General features: G+C 50.1%; 1 protein-coding gene across 1 annotated transcript in view; it reads left to right on the top strand.

The window, feature by feature from the left end:
• The window catches only part of MROH7 (maestro heat like repeat family member 7), a 37,827-nt gene that overhangs the window by 14,666 nt on the left and 7,258 nt on the right, over nt 1–15,903 (top strand). Inside the window, exons 7-16 of the mRNA XM_075936041.2 lie at nt 2,358–2,462; nt 2,622–2,757; nt 4,158–4,270; nt 5,646–5,798; nt 6,693–6,847; nt 10,288–10,426; nt 11,394–11,557; nt 12,680–12,817; nt 12,916–13,030; nt 15,372–15,512. Coding sequence (XP_075792156.2) covers nt 2,358–2,462; nt 2,622–2,757; nt 4,158–4,270; nt 5,646–5,798; nt 6,693–6,847; nt 10,288–10,426; nt 11,394–11,557; nt 12,680–12,817; nt 12,916–13,030; nt 15,372–15,512 — 1,359 coding nt within the window. The remainder of the gene's footprint in view (nt 1–2,357; nt 2,463–2,621; nt 2,758–4,157; nt 4,271–5,645; nt 5,799–6,692; nt 6,848–10,287; nt 10,427–11,393; nt 11,558–12,679; nt 12,818–12,915; nt 13,031–15,371; nt 15,513–15,903) is intronic.

Genomic DNA, 15,903 nt, shown 5'->3' with positions numbered 1-15,903 from the left:
CTCTATTATTTCGTGATCACTGTCCCCTATACTGTCTTCCACTTTCAAGTTCTCAACTAGTTCCTCCCTATTTGTTAAAACCAAATCCAGAACAGCTTCTCCTCTGGTAGCTTTTTCAACCTTCTGAAACAGAAAGTTGTCTCCAATGCAGTCCAGAAACTTATTGGATAGCCTGTGCCTCGCTGTGTTAGTTTCCCAACATATGTCTGGATAGTTGAAGTCCCCCATCACCACCAAATCTTGGGCTTTGGATAGTTTTGTTAATTGTTTAAAAAAGGCCTCATCCACCTCTTCCACCTGGCTAGGTGGCCTGTAGTAGACTCCTAGCATGATATCACCCTCGTTTTTTACCCCTTTTAGCTTAACCCAGAGACTCTCTACACAGCTATCTCCTACATTCATCTCCACTTCAGTCCAAGTGTGTACATTTTTAATATACAAGGCAACCCCTCCTCCCTTTTTTCCCTGTCTGTCCTTCCTGAGCAAGCCATACCCTTCCATACCAACATTCCAATCATGCGTCCCATCCCACCAGGTTTCTGTAATACCAATGATATCATAGTTGTATTTATTGGTTAGCAATTCCAGTTCTTCCTGCTTATTACCCATACTTCTCGCATTTGTATATAGGCATCTAAGATACTCATTTGATCTTGCCTCCCTGTTGTGCCCTGACCCTCCTTTCTCCTTGCCATTATAGGCCGTAGTCCCCCCCTTTTCCAACCCATCTCCCAGTACCGCACATTCAGCACTTACCTGTGGGCTTTGCTCACCTGCCCCCGACAAACCTAGTTTAAAGCCCTCCTCACAAGGTTAGCCAGTCTGTGTCCAAACAAGGCCTTCCCGCTCCTGGAAAGGTGAACTCCATCTCCGCCAAGCAGTCCTTCCTGGAAGAGCACCCCGTGATCAAGGAAGCCGAATCCCTCCTGGTGACACCATCGTCGCAGCCAGGCATTCACCTCCAGAATGCACCTCTCTCTGCCCGGGCCCCTACCTTTGACAGGAAGGATAGAAGAGAATACCACCTGCGCTCCAAACTCCTTCACCAGTACTCCCAAAGCCCTGTAGTCACACTTGATCCGCTCAGTGTCACACCTGGCAGTATCATTTGTGCCCACGTGGATGAGTAGCATGGGGTAGTAGTCAGAGGGCCGGATAATCCTCGACAATGCCTCCGTAACATCTCGGATACGGGCCCCTGGCAGACAGCATACCTCTCGAGATGAGCTGTCAGGGCGACAGATGGGTGCCTCCGTTCCCCTCAGAAGAGAGTCTCCAACCACCACTACCCTACGTTTCCTCCTCGCAGTGGTGGCAGGAGACTGCTCAACCTTGGTGGTGCAAGGCCTGGTCTCCTCCACTGTGGGGGGTGACTCCTTGTCTCCTGCCTGCACCACTGCCTCCTCCATAAGTGGCTGGTCAACAGTCCCACATCCTACGACAGTGACCTCCGTGGACTCCACAGGAATACTGTCCAGGAATTCCTCATGGCTTCGAATGCTCCTCAGCCTGGCCACCTCCTCCTGTAGCTCTCCCACCTGCTGCCTGAGAGATTCCACCAGCAGGCACCTTTCACAACGGTTGTCTCCCCCAGCCTGGAGATCACTCAGTGGGAATTGCAAGCCACAAATACAGCAAGACCACACCAGGACCTGGGTAGAGGCATCCATGCTCAGGTTCTCTGTCTGGATACAGGCACAGGTGGAGGAGACAGGAGAAGTACTGGCACAAGCGCTTCGGGTCTTCATCACCATCAGTCACTCCCTCTTCAACTCCCCTGTCTGCAGTCCCCTGTCCGCTTCGCTCCCCTGGTCGCACTGCTCTGGCTTTTTAAAGCCTGCTTGCCTAGGTCAGGCCTGCCCCCTTCTGAGTCACACAGGGGAAGGCTGAGCCTGAGGCTAATCAGAGGCAATCAAGGGAACAATGGCAGGCTCTCAGTCCCAACTGCCACAGAAGCTGAAACTGAAACTGCTAGCACTCACCTGGAATCAGACTCAATTCACACTTCAAACTGTAAAATTCAAACAGTCAGGCACACACACACACTCACACCACAGCTTGTACTCTCACCGGGTAGCCTCTTCGGCGGTGGGGTCGCTTTGCTCTCCCTCTTCAACTCCCCTGTCTGCAGTCCCCTGTCCGCTTCAGTGGTGTTAAAGCCAGATTTACCTCTCTGTAGGTTGGGGGTGGGTGGGTGGGAAAGGGAATCGTTCATGACCAAAATCCTGAAAGGGAGCAAGACTCTGTCTGGTTAATCCTGCGGTGATCAGGTCAGAGACAGAGCAGCTTTAGGGGTTCACTGCAACACATGCCCCTCTGCAGTTTCTAACACAGGCCTCCCTTGCTCATTCCTGCAGCACTTGGCCTTGTGGATGACATCAGAGAAAGCTCACGAGCGACTGAGGGCTGTGAGCACCAGTGTCTGCCTGTTACAAGCGGCGTCCAAGCATCCTAAATTCTGTGTGAGTGGTCTCTGGCCCTGATAGCCTGATGCCAGAGTGAACGGTGCTAGACCAGGCTCTTCCCCTCCTGTGGGACATTTATGGCCACTGGTGACAGGTTCTCCTGGCTTGTCCACCAAACAAACACACTGATTCCTTCCCCTTTTGATTTTCACTCAGATGTCATTGGAGTTCCCCAGGCTGGGACTCCTGATTGGACAGCTGGCCCTGTGCGTTGGTGACCCCGAGAAAGAGATTGGCCACCAGGCTGTGGAAGGCTTGTATTTCCTCTACGTCCTCATGCACTGCCAAAAGCGTAAGTGCGGGCTATCAGAACTCAGCGGACCCAAACTTCCTGCCTGTGTGCAGCTGGATGCTAATCCTAACCCGATGAGAAGCCCCTATAGGAACAGGCGTCTTCTTGGAGAACTAGGCAAGAACATAGCTTGCAAGCAGACAACCAAGATCTTCCCTTCTCTGTGCTAGAAACAGATTAGTTCAGACACCTCAACAGGTCTTTAGGGGAGAGGCCACTGAGGACTTTGCTGTTGATGTTCTGTGGAAGGCGGTCAGATGCTGTGATGGTGGACGGGACTAAAAAGCTCATGGAGGGGTGTGTGGAAAAGAGTGTCACTGTTAATGAAGGTTAAATTTAAAAGGACGGGTTCTGCAGAAGAGGGCAAGAGCCAGAGCATGTTACAGGAACCAGGGGAGCTGACAGCTACACCAGGCTCCTGGGCAGAGGGGGCAGGGCCTTGGGCGGAAGGGGAGGGGCCGAGGCAACGAGTGTGCCACCCCCTCCCCCCCCCCGCAGACTTCAGCACCACCTGGAGTGCAGAGCCCCCCAGCCCTTAGAGCTACCTGGAGAGCAATTTAAAGAGCCTGGGGTTCTGGGCACTGGCGCCCTTTAGAATTGTCAGGCCCTGGGGCAATTCCTGCCCCCCCCTCGAGTCGATGGGTCTGACAGGAACTAAACTATCTGAAGAGGTTGCATGTCATGTTTTGAGGGACAGAACCAGTGAAGAATTTTCTCTAAGTAACAGGACAAGGCTTTTAGGAGGCTAGTGATACAGTGTCTGCCTCCCTGTGCATGTGTATTTTCCATGGGAGGGTGTTTCTTATCCAGCAGGCCTGCTGCTCCTTCACACACCGGGGCTACAAGCCTGCAGTGCAGCTTTGGTTCAGGAACCTGGATGAGGGTGGAAGGAAGCCAGGCACCTAAAGGCAGAATGGGAAGCCTTTCAAACATAGTATCACAGAAGTGAAGGGCTAGAAGGGACCTTCAGAATCATCATGAAATCCAGTTCTCTGCACTTCAGCAAAACTAAGTAAATCCAGACCTTCCCTGACAGGTGGTTGTCCAGCCTGTTCTTAAAAACCGCCAGCGATGGGGATTCCACAGCTTCCCTTGGAAGCTTATTCCAGAGCTTAACTACCCTCAGAATGAGACAGTTTTTCTTAATATTACCCTAAATGTCCCTTTCTACTGGTTAGGCCCATTTCTTGTCCTGCCTGGAGAATAATTCATCACAACCCTCGTTAGAACACCCTTTAACATATCTGAAGATTGTTATCGGGTCCCCCTTCAGACTTCTGTTCTCAAATGCCCAGTTTCTGTAACCTTTCCTCATAGATCTGGTTTTCTGTATCTTTTATCTTCTCTTGTTGTTCCCCTCTGAACTCTCTGCCTTTCCTAAGCATGTCATCTTCTCTTAGAACCTAGGAGGAAGATGGGCCCTGTGACAGCTGTGCTACATCCAATGTCCAAAGAGAACTGGGATATCTATGAGCCCACCAGGACTTGCCAGAACATCTCTGAAATTGTTAAGGTGATTCCTCAGCATGAGGTGTAATGAAAAGTATTTCTGGCTGCATGTGTGTTCCCACTGTTGTATCTCCCTGTGTGCTGTGTGGAGTGGAGCAAGTTGAAATAGGAATTTCTATCCTGTGGAAAATTCTGATATTTGGGGTAAAAAATGTTGAAATGAGGATGACAAATATCAACAATTTTTCCAGTGTGGAAAGTTCCAAAATCTTTCAATTTGGAAATGTCACAACACTTCATTTTGGCTCAGTTTGACATCTGCCTGAACTGCCATGGTGCCTTAGAGGAGTTGTAGTTCAGGGGCATCTTGCCCCCATTCCACCTCATGAGCCAGGGTCCCCAGCTGGACTACATGTCCCATAATGTACTATGGCAGTTTAGCCAGAGGGGAATCTGGGGTGCATCATGGGAGATGTAGTCAAGCCAAGATGCCCTGCCAAGAGAGGAAAATGGAAGCACCTGAACTCCCATGAGGTAGTGCAGCAGCACAAGTCAATACCGATTAATATCAAACTGAAACATTTCAATTTTTTTCCTGTGGAAAAATTTTCTGGAAAAGTGAGCAACAGCTGGTCAGGAATTTTCTGTTCCAGAGCCTGCGTCAGCCAGGATACTTGTGTTTCATTTCTATTTCAGAGGAGAACTACCTGTCCTTATCTAAGGCTCAGTGAGCGGAAAAGAAAATACCCATGAGACATGGTTGTCCTCGCTAATTGAATGGTTTGAAGTAGTGATTAAACAACCCCTGCAAGGGTATTTGGTAACTAAATAATAGTCCCAAGAGTATTTAGTTACAGTATCCTACACACCAGGCTCAGGAGAAGGCTGAATGCATCACACCCCAGAGTAGCTGAGCTCTTGTGAAGCACTGGCCTGATTGAAGCGAAGAGTGAGGGGGGATTTGATAGCAGCCTTCAACTTCCTGAAGGGAGGTTCCGAAGAGGATGGAGAAAGGCTGTTCTCAGTAGTGACAGATGGCAGAACAAGGAGCAATGGTCTCAAGTTGTGGTGGGAGAGGTCCAGGTTGGATATTAGGAAAAACTATTTCACTAGGAGGGTGGTGAAGCACTGGAATGGGTTACCTAGGGAAGTAGTGGAGTAGATGGGAGTCTCCATCCCTAGAGGTGTTAAGTCTCGGCTTGACAAAGCCCTGGCTGGGTTGATTTAGTTGGAATTGGTCCTGCCTAGAGCAGGGGGCTGGACTTGATGACCTTCTGAGGTCTCTTCCAGTTCTATGATTCTATGAACGGCCTTGACATTGTTGAAGGCAGTTCAAAAGAGCCAAACTGGGCTTTGTCTAGATTCCGCTTATCAATTATGCCACCCTTCAGAGTCCAGTTGGGTCACCTACACCTGGGACTTTGGTTGTGTTCTTCCAGAGATTTGGACAATTTCTCAGCTCAGAGCAGATGACAGACCTTCTACTTACAGCTCTAGAAAGCCTGAAAGAGGCCAACGAGAGCACCATTGAAGCATCAAAGACCATTCTGACTGTACTCCTGGAGAAGTACAAGTGGAAGATACAGAAGCAGGTAGAAGGTTCTTGGGAGCTGAGGAACATTTAGACCTGTGGTGTCCAATGTGGCGGCTACTGCTATAGCGAACTAGCCACGCTCACCCAGCCAAATAGCCACATGTGGCTAGTGGCAAGCATGTTGGACACCACGGATTTAGACTCTCCTGTCCTGGGGTACCGTCGGTGGGACTCTTTCATCCTTGCGATGCTGATAGTGTAAGGATTGCACATGGACTGCCTAAAGCTGGGGGTGAGCCATTGTTCCATTGTCTCGGGACTTGGAGACTGCATCTGGAAGCGTGGGTGCTTCTCTTCAAGCTGCTGCAGTTTTTCTCGGGGTTAAAGAAGTCCTATCGACCTGCTCTGCAGCTTTGTTTGTTGCTATCAATCTCTTCTATGAAACGCTAGAGCAGAGGTGGAGAACCTCAGGCTCCCGGCTTGCCTGGATCTGACCCCTGAGGCTCTGAGGTGTCCCCCCCCAGCATTGGAGAGCCTGCAGTAGTGCTCCAGCCCCACTGCTGCCCCACCTTAGGCTGGGCCCCCTAGGCTCTGGTGGGCAAGGGGAATGTGGGAAGTGTCTTTCTTCTCGGTTGGGGGCCATGTCAGTGAGGGGTTTTTTTGCTTCTCACTTGCGTGTGGCCCCTGACTGATTTTTCTGTGAGTCTGTGGTCTCTGACCCAAAAAAGGTTCCCCACTCCTGCACAAGAGAGTAGCAGGGAACTCTCCTGCTTTGGCTAGGAGAAGGCCTAGGCAATAGGAGAGGTTTTCTAGGATGATCAGGATGTGTTCACCAGGAAGGTGGAATTGCTCTCTCTAATAATATCTTTCTATTACACTCCAATTCTTCCCCTAGAGGGAACCCTCTGCAGCCAGACACTCACACTCTCTACACTGTATTGTTGTCTTCTAGGTGCCAAAGATTGTGGACAGGATCCACTCCCAGCTCAGAGCCATCCATTATTCCCACCCCAGACAGGCAGTGATGATGGCCTTATGCCGACTGGCTTGTGCTTTCATGGAAGAAGTGTCCATGGTGCTTCTAAAATATCCACTCCCACTGGACAGGTATGAAACTTCCTAAAGACCAGGGTACTGAGAGCTCACTCTTCGGGTTCCTTATTCCTTCCCTCCCCCCTCCTTCTGAAAGGTCTCAGACTGGCGGTGGCTTCCTTGCTGTGCAGACAATGTTTGTCTTGCCAGGGGGAGATTATTCCATCTCCACAACCCCCCTCCTGCTGCCCTCCCAAGAGGCTGCTTCTGCACCCGTTTCCTAATGGCAGGAATCACAGATTTGCCCAGGTGCCCTCAGTGATATTTACTAACGGTGTCATTCGATGTGTCACTCGCTTGAGTGGAAGGGCGAAAATCCCAGTGATGAGAGCACACGAGGCTAAATTCTCCATCTGCAGAACTGGCGCCTGCGCACACATAGGGCACGTCTAGACTACAAGCTTTTGTCAACAGAGGCTTTGTCGACAGATACTGTCGACAAAGCTTCTGTTGACACAGAGCGCCTAGACGACATCCAGTTCTGTTGACAAAGCAAGCCGCTTTGTCGACATGAGAGTGTAGACACAAAGCGCAGTGTAGATGCAATAACGCCTTCCGTCGACAGAACTCTATCGACAAAAGGTGTTATTCCTCAAAGAATGAAGTTTACCGCCGTCAACAAAACTGCTGAGTTCTGTCGACGTTATGTCGACAGAACTCGGCCGTAGTGTAGTTTTGTCGATGAAAGTCTACTTTTGTCAACAAAACCCTGTAGTCTAGACACACCCATACAGCTGCTGGTGCTTGACAAACAAAAATCTGCATGAGGTGCTTGCAGGTTCCAGATGCAGGACTCAGCAGGCCTCTCAACCACAACGTAAAATTGACAGTATTTGGGGTGGGGAGGAAATCACAGTAGATGGCCAAAGTCCACTGCTCCTGCTCCCATCACCACCATCAGACACAGCCCAAAACATGATCCCCGGCCATGGAATAAACCTCTTCAACCCTTATTCTGTCTCATCCCCAGCTGGGCAGGATAGACTTGTGGTGTGTTCCAGGTCCAAGCCTAAGAGGGAAAATACATCCCACAGCTCCTGCTATTCTGTATGGAAGGCAGTGCAGCTTGCAAGCTTTCATAGGCTCCAGCTGTGGCAGTGTGTTATGGGGAGAGATGGACTCCCCGGTAACACAGAAGTATAGGGCTTTCTGGGTTGGCCCCCTTCACGTGCGCCTGGATGGGGGCCTCCAGGGAAGCTAAAGGGGCTCTGCACCCCACCTTCAGAGTCAACAGTGACTCTCAGCCAGCAAGTAACAGAGGGTTTATTAGGCGATAAGAATTCAGTGGGGAGCAGAGCTTGTTAGTGCAGACATCGGTGACTTTCTGCAGAGTCCATCTTGAGTGTAGCCCAGGCTGGGTGCCCTGGATTCCCCCTCTCCTCTGAGTCTCCCAAGAGCAGACTGTCAAGCTTCCAGTGACCCAACCTCTGACATTCCTGTTACCCCTCCTCGTAGTATTTGCTGGCTTATCAGGCAAAGTGTCACCTGGTCACATCCCATCCCGGGACTCGGATTACACAGTGCATCAGCCATTGCTTGTGGCAGGGGTGAGGAACCCTTTTGTATCGAGGCCATTGACCCATCAAAAATACCACACACACGTTCAACCCATCCACCCAGGGGAACACGGGGAGTCCGGTCTTTCTGCCCATGGCTGAGTGAGCTGGCGCTCATGACTCCAGCCTTGCATGGGGGGAAGCCAAGACTCCGGGGTTTCCTCCCACGGAGCTGGAGACATGAGCACCAGCTTGTCCCATTGCAGGGGGAAGCCCTGAGCCTCCGCACCCCCTCCTTCCAGGCAGGTGAGTTGAATGTGTATGGCCAGTAGCCAGATGAAAATCAGCAAGAGACCAGATTTGGCTTGTGGGCTGTAGGTTCCCCACCCCTGGCTTATATGCAGGCAGCTAAAGCTGCCTCACCTTGCCCCCAGGGTCTCAGCAAAAGTCACACACCCATATTCCCTCCACCTAGGCATTGGAGTAATGCACAGGGAAACTGAGGCATGCACAGTAAGATTCCTAGGCTCATGTACAACACAATGAGGAGGAGAAACCCCACTTTGTCACAGGTCCAACCCCTGGAATTCCGCTTGGAATGCCACATGCAGCTCCTAGAACACCACGGTGATGTGCTCCCAGCGTCAAGCTCCATTCAGAAAATGGTCTGCTGCACTGTGGACAAGCGTTTGCTCCTGAGTGGTATCAAGGTGTAGGTCCAAGAGGGTGTGCACCACAGGAGTCTAACCCCAAAGTCACAGATACTCACCAAAGTCCCCATGTCCAAAACCAAACCCCATGTCACACTGGGCTTACCAAGCACAATGAGACAGAACCCTTTGGCACAGCTGTGACCGGAGCGTCCATAGTAGCCTTGAGTCTAGTAGGACCCCTGAGCTGTCCAGCTGACTCTAAGCTACAGGCCTTGCCCCATCAAGGACAGTGGCGGTGATGTGATTCTAGTCAGTTTTTCTAGTCGTGTCCCACAACCCTCTAACAATTTCCCTGCCCTGCCCAGGCTGAACCTCAGCCTGCTCAGCTTCATCCAAGCTCCAGTCTCATGTAGAAATGGGGCCATCCCGTCCCTCCACCAGCCAGATCAGCTGTAACGATGATGTGGACCTGGGGATTCTCCGCAAAGAGTGGGTGCCTTTGCCCATGGTTCCTTTCTCACCCACCTAGCAGCCTGGAGCAAGAAGTGAGAACAGAACTCAACAGTATCCCACAGGACTGTCTGGGGGTGGGTAAACTATTCCCTATAATCGCCCTCAGCCAGCCCATGTAAATAGGAGCAGATGGGTTCCATATACTCCTAAGGATCACAGCTGTATTGACTGCACTTCATGATCAGCCATGTGGAAGGCAGCTGATGGAGCCTGTGTAGCCAGGAGACAGTCACTCAGTGCCACTCATGCAGCTGCAGTCCCATATCCCGCTCTGCACCCAGGGTGAAGGGAATTTTGCAAATGTTGCCGTTGTTGCTTTACCTCCACCTCCTTGATGATCCTTCCCAGGCGTGGGAGCAAGATCTGGTGGAATGAAGCCATTGCAGGAGGTCATGGTCTGTTCATGACAAGGGTATATTTGATTGCACACCCCCAAGCCACTGTAGACACTGCAGTGTACATGTAGAACTGGCAGTCCTCTGAGCCAGCCCCACATGGGCGTGACCTGAATGCATCTTAAGGGTAAAAAATGATGGCTGGTTATCTCGTAGCAACCTGCAGTTCTGACAGTGGTCTCAGTCCACCATGTGATGGATGGAATGTGTAACATGGGCCACTTACTGCTTTAGGTACACAGGCCAAGTTCCTTGGTGTCTGGGATGAGGCCCTGTGGTAGTCACCATCTTTCCCATGGAGCCCCAGGCCCTACTCGGGTGTCGTGGGTTCCATCAGACTGTGGTGTGGCAGGGCTCTATGTATCTCATCCAGCATGCTACTGTCTCTCCACTTGCAGAGATGTGGCTGGGATGTGGAGAATACTGGCCAAAACAGAAGCCGCTTGTCACACCCACAGACTTCTGGACGTGCTGCTGAAGGAGCTGCAGGAGAGGCCAAGCACTTCTGGAGATAAAGCTTCCATCCTGCCTGTAGCCGTAAGAAACAACTCAGATGTGACTCTCCTCTCTCACCAAAGAGGGAAGTGGTCCACATCTGAAGGATGCACGGTTGAAAATGCTCTGTGGAGGAGGGATGGGGAGAATACCCCTAAAGCTATGGCAGGACCCTAAAAATGCTCCTTTTTGCCATTTCTTTGTCTTCTTCAGGAAATGCCTTGCCCCCTGACACCAGCCGTCTTGTCATGCAAGGCTGGCCAAAGCTCCCCACGGAGCCAATCAAAGCTGCTGCTTAATGACCTGGAGATGACATCACGGTTGCCATTTCCTTTCCTCCCCCATCAGGGACTGAGCAGTGTATCACCTCCAAGTGTCTCTGCCACGTTCCACTTCCTCCATCTCCAATGTTCTCCTTCTCAGGGTCCAAGCAGGCTAGCTCCTGCCTCCATTGTCAGAGACTGGCTGCACTGCCTCCCATTTCCATAGTGCTTTTTCTCCCCAAGGCCTGAGCACTCCACTTCTGCAGCAGTCCCAGCTTCAGCTTGTCCTGGGAGCAAAGGTCCAGAACTAGAATAATATAATAGTAACATATAGTTCTACTATAGAGCCCTCTTCATCAGTAGGACTCGAAGCGTTTTCCAAAGGAAGACAGTATTATTATCCCCATTTTACAGATGGTAAAACTGAGGCATGGAGAGGGGAAATGACTTGCCCATGGTCACCTAGCAGGCCAGTGGAAGATCAGGGAACAGAATCCAGGCCTCTTGAATCCCAGCCTGGGGTTCTGTCTGTTTGGCCCTGGCACTGAGACCCTGGTCTCCTGCACAGCAATGCACAGCATTAAGCACAGAGATGGGGTTACCACGACAAAAGAACACCACCTCTTCTTACTGGCAAAGCCCTGGGCTAAGCAGCCTTGTTGGGGCCCATGGAGCCAAGGACTGGCTATGAAATGGAAGTGCTGGCGAGAGGCAGAGGATTTTACCTGCATGTTTCCCTCCTTCAGGCAGCCAGCGCTCTGTTCGAGGTATTATCTGTATCCATGTACACACAGGCGGTGAAACGCGTCTACCCCCGCCTCCTGATGGCCCTGCTGGTTCAGGTGCACTATAGCACTGGGCTCAGCCTGCCCGACAGCAGTGCCTCCAGGCAGGAGCTCATCCCTGCACGGTAACTACTGAAAGGTGTTGATATGATAACTGCATCCATCAGACTCCTCCCTGAGTGCTGCTGACCGTACAGGCTGCTTGTCTTCATGCCCCAGGCCTTTTGGCACCTGTTCCCACCTTCCCCATCATCTTCCATTCACTCCTGTCTCCAATCAGCTCCCCCATGCCAGCCTCTGTTAAACAAGCACCTTCACTCCCCACCCCCCCACATGAGTGGCACTCGGCAAAGCTACATCCCGTCCCTTCACCAAATGCTCTTTGGCCATGATGCCTACAAAACCTTGCCAATAGTCAGGCTGGGGGGTGCTGAGACCGCTGCCTGCCATGCTCCCTTGTCTGTGTGTTGCCTTGTTTCATGCTTAGATGTAAAGGTTTTGGGGGCAAAAGCCCTTCTCTCTCTCTTAACTTTGTGCAGCACCTAGCACAATGGGGTCCTAATTAGTGGTCCCCGTAAGCTGAGCGTTTGGGCGGCCACCCAGGTGGGATGCCAATAACACCCAGCTGATTAGCAGAGTGCCCACCGCAGGCAGGATGTGTTTATATGGGTGGTGCACATCTGCACCTGCCTTGGTGCATGTAACAACATTTATTCTGCATGTGAATGGAAAAAAAATTGGAGGGAATACTGGTCCTGGTCCAGGACTAGGGCTGTTAGGTGCAAGTGCTACAACCTATAGGAGTCCATCAAAGCTCCATGCATTCCATATACTCACACCAGTGAAGTCGCCCCTCAGTGCGCCTTGCTCTTACAAACTGTGATGTCACGTGTGCAGTGCAAGGTGGGGTGTCACTGGTATGTTATCTTGTACATGCAGTACACTTACAGCATGGAGTTGGGCACAGTTATAGCCATGTAGGTGCAGCAACGAGACAGTGCAGGCTTTGCCGCCGAGGTCTTGGTGTGCAGTACGGGGCTGGCCATGCTGCCCGGCTTAGACCTCAGTGTGACCGGCATTGGACATGCAGTGCAGGGATGGGGTTGCTAGCTCTATTACATTGCAGTGCACTACAAGCCCAGTTTCAATACAATTCAGGTATGTGGGGGGGGGGACGGGGGACAAGAGAATGGACTGCCTTGGGCAAAGCTGGTGTCGCTCAAATACGGGTATTGCTCTGAATGCAGCTGTGTTGTGCAGACGGTGAAGACCCTTCTCCTAAAGATGGGATGCCACTACGAGTTCACCTCTGTTGAAAAGGAGGGAGGCTGGGAACTGCTCGCTAGCTCTGAGGAGCACCATCGGGGGGTAGGCCTGCTTGCCAGGTGAGCGATCTCCCCCTCCCTCCCTTCTGCCAAATCTCTCTTCCCCCCACCTGCTGACTCACGTCCTCTGCAATAAGGGTATGTGTTTGCTTCCACAGAGCCATGGTCCACTACTCTTGCTGTGAGCTGTGGCGGATCTTGTACCTTCTGGTCCCATTCCTGGAACGAGGCGACAAACAGCACAAGCTCACAGCAATGGCCTTCTTCGTTGAGGTAAGAGTCATTGGCTCACATCTACTGTGGTACAAAAGCTCGTGAGCTGCTTCTTCCCTTTCTGGGCTGGGGAGCTGAGCTCAGACTCCAAGTGGCTCAACTGAGCACTCGGGGAAAGCCTCCACGTGTGATTGAGAGGTTTTGTGTGTGTCAGAAATAGTGATACCACTTTGCCCTTCTACAGCATCTTCCTCCCCAGGCTCTCAGTACATTTGGAACATTTGTTGATTGGAATAACAAAAATGTAGTGGGATGACTCACATGACTGGACAACTGCCATGGAAGTGTATAAACTGTTCATGAAGGACAGGCAGGGAAGAAAAGATGGAGGAGTTACACCCTGGGTATGTCTAGACTACATGGCTCCGTCGACGGAGCCATGTAAACTAGTTTACCCAGCATAGTCAATGAAGCGGGGATTTAAATAATCCCCGCTTCATTAAAATAAAAATGGCCACTGCACTGTGCCAACGATCAGCTGATCTGGCACAGTACGGCAGTCTAGACGCAGCGCAGTCAACAAGGGAAGCCTTTGTCAACTGCTCTGGTAAACCTCGTTTCACAAGGCATGGTGAAAGGATGAAATAGACTAGGCTTTCTTTGGACAATTAACAGATATTTCTAGATCACAGGCCCTGTTTCTCATGGGGAACTTCAATCACTGTGACATCTGCTGGAAGAGTAATACAGCAGTGCACAGAAAATCCAGGAAGTTTTTGGAGAATGTTGAGAAAAACTTCCTGGTGCAAGTGTTGGAGGAACCAACTAGGGGTCATGCTCCTTTTGACCTGCCACTCACAAACAGGAAAGAATTGGTAGATGAAGTAGCAACCTGAGTAACAGTGACCAGGAGATAATGGAATTCAGGATCCTGACCAAAGGAAGAAAGAAGAGCAGCAGAATGTAGACCCTGGACTTAAGAAAAGCAGACTTTGACTCCCTCAGGGAACTGATGGGCAGGATTTCCTGGGAGGCTTATATGAGGGGGAAAGGAGTCCAGGAGAGCTGGCTGTATTTTAAAGAAGCCTTATTGAGGGAACAGGAGCAAACCATCCCAGGCTATGTCTAGACTGCAGGCTTCTTTCAGAAGAACATTTTCTGGAGATCTTCCAAAACAACTTCTTCTGAAAGAGAGCGTCTATTCAGCAAAAGCGCATTGAAAAAGCGATCTGCTTTTTCGAAAGATAGCATCCATTCAGTGTGGACGCTATCTCACATTTAAGTTGTGATTACTATGGATGGAGTAGCCACCAGGGCACGTGTGCTTTTTCCTCTTTCCTCTTCTTTCAAAAGAACTCCCTCTTCCCCGTCCCCCCACACCTTTTTCCAAAAGGGCTCTTTCGGATAAAGGCTTCTTCCTCGTAGAAAGAGGTTTACCAATATTGGAAACCCCCCTCTGTTCTTTCGATTTTTTTGTTTGAAAGAACATGACTGTAGGATGGATGTCAATCAAGGGTTTTTTTTCAGAAAAAAGGCTGTTTTTCTGAAAAAAAAAAATTCTGTAGTGTAGACATAGCCCCAATGTTCAGAAAGAAAAGCAAATATGGCAGGCAACCAGTTTGGCTTAACAGAGAAATCATTAGTGAGCTTAAACACAAAAAGAAAGTTAACAAGAAGTGGAAACTTGGGCAGATAAACAGGAAGAAGTATAAAAATATTACTTGAGCATACAGGGGTGTAATTAGGAAGGATAAAGCGCAATTGGAGTTATAGCTAGCAACAGGGGGTTGGACTAGATGACCTCCTGAGGTCTCTTCCAACCCTATGATTTTTCCTCATAGCAACACATTAGGGTAGATTAACATAATTACCCCCATTTTACAGATGGGACAGCTGAGGCAACAAGGTGTAAACTCCCCATGCCTAATAAGAAGTCTGGCAGTGACGAGAATAGAAAACATTTAGTTCTGTGCTTTAGTCTGTTCTTCCTCTCTTTTCCTAAATATAGGTTTATTGTATGCAAGTATCTTTTATAGACAGGCAAACATTCTCACATGTGGAAGCCTTTCTCTGAGTACCAACCTGAGCTCAATTTTCATAAATGTGGAGAAGCCGCAGTTCCCACTGCAGGCAATAGTTGCAGATGCTTAGCGAACACAGGGAGCAGTCTTTGCACTTGGTGCATGAAATATAGACTTCATGCCCACTAAGCAATAGTCTGTGAACATACAGAATGAGATTCTTACCTGCCTTGAGCACAGGGAGCAGACTTCATGCCTCCTCTAGGCATAGCAAGTAGGTTTCATGCATGCTGGAGCATTTACAGGAATGTTCATCCAGAGAACAGACAGACAGCTGTCTGTTTTGCAGCCTGTTATTGATTTGCTCTTTGTCTTTTTAGCTTCTCCACATGCCACAAGCAAAGCGGCTTCCAAAGAAATATTCCGTGATCCGTCTACTGAAAGGACTGACTGACCCAGATCCAGTTATTCGAGCACTGTGTGTCAAAGGACTGATCACCATGGCAGACTGGCCAGAGATAGTGAGTTGGAGTCCATTTCAGTATGCAACCAGTATCAGTGTAATTACTCCAGAAATATATCAGTAACGATAATAGAAATCTGGAGTAACTCTCTCAGCACTAAGAAACTATTGCTGATGGAAGGGAAACAGATTCCATTCCTGTTAGTGCAGAACTAGATCTGCTGGCTAGAGTCAAAGGTATGTGAACAGCATCTAGATTTGCTCCAGATCCCAGCTTTTCAAAGCAGAATCAGAACCATTTAGCTGGATCTGGGATCAGTGAGCAGCATTTAATATTGCTCTAGATTTCAGCCTTGTAAAGCATGCAAAAAAACCCTCTCAACTGGTTGAGGGCTCAGTGGAGTACTTGGAAGTGCTAGTATGGGTGTCAGTGAAATCTTTCAGGAGCA

This window comes from Pelodiscus sinensis, chromosome 9, assembly GCF_052426305.1.
Source record: "Pelodiscus sinensis isolate ZL-2025 chromosome 9, ASM5242630v1, whole genome shotgun sequence".
NCBI classification, from domain to species: domain Eukaryota; kingdom Metazoa; phylum Chordata; order Testudines; family Trionychidae; genus Pelodiscus; species Pelodiscus sinensis.
The sequence above is the reverse complement of the archived record's forward strand: the minus strand, read 5'-3'. Positions and strand labels throughout refer to the sequence as shown.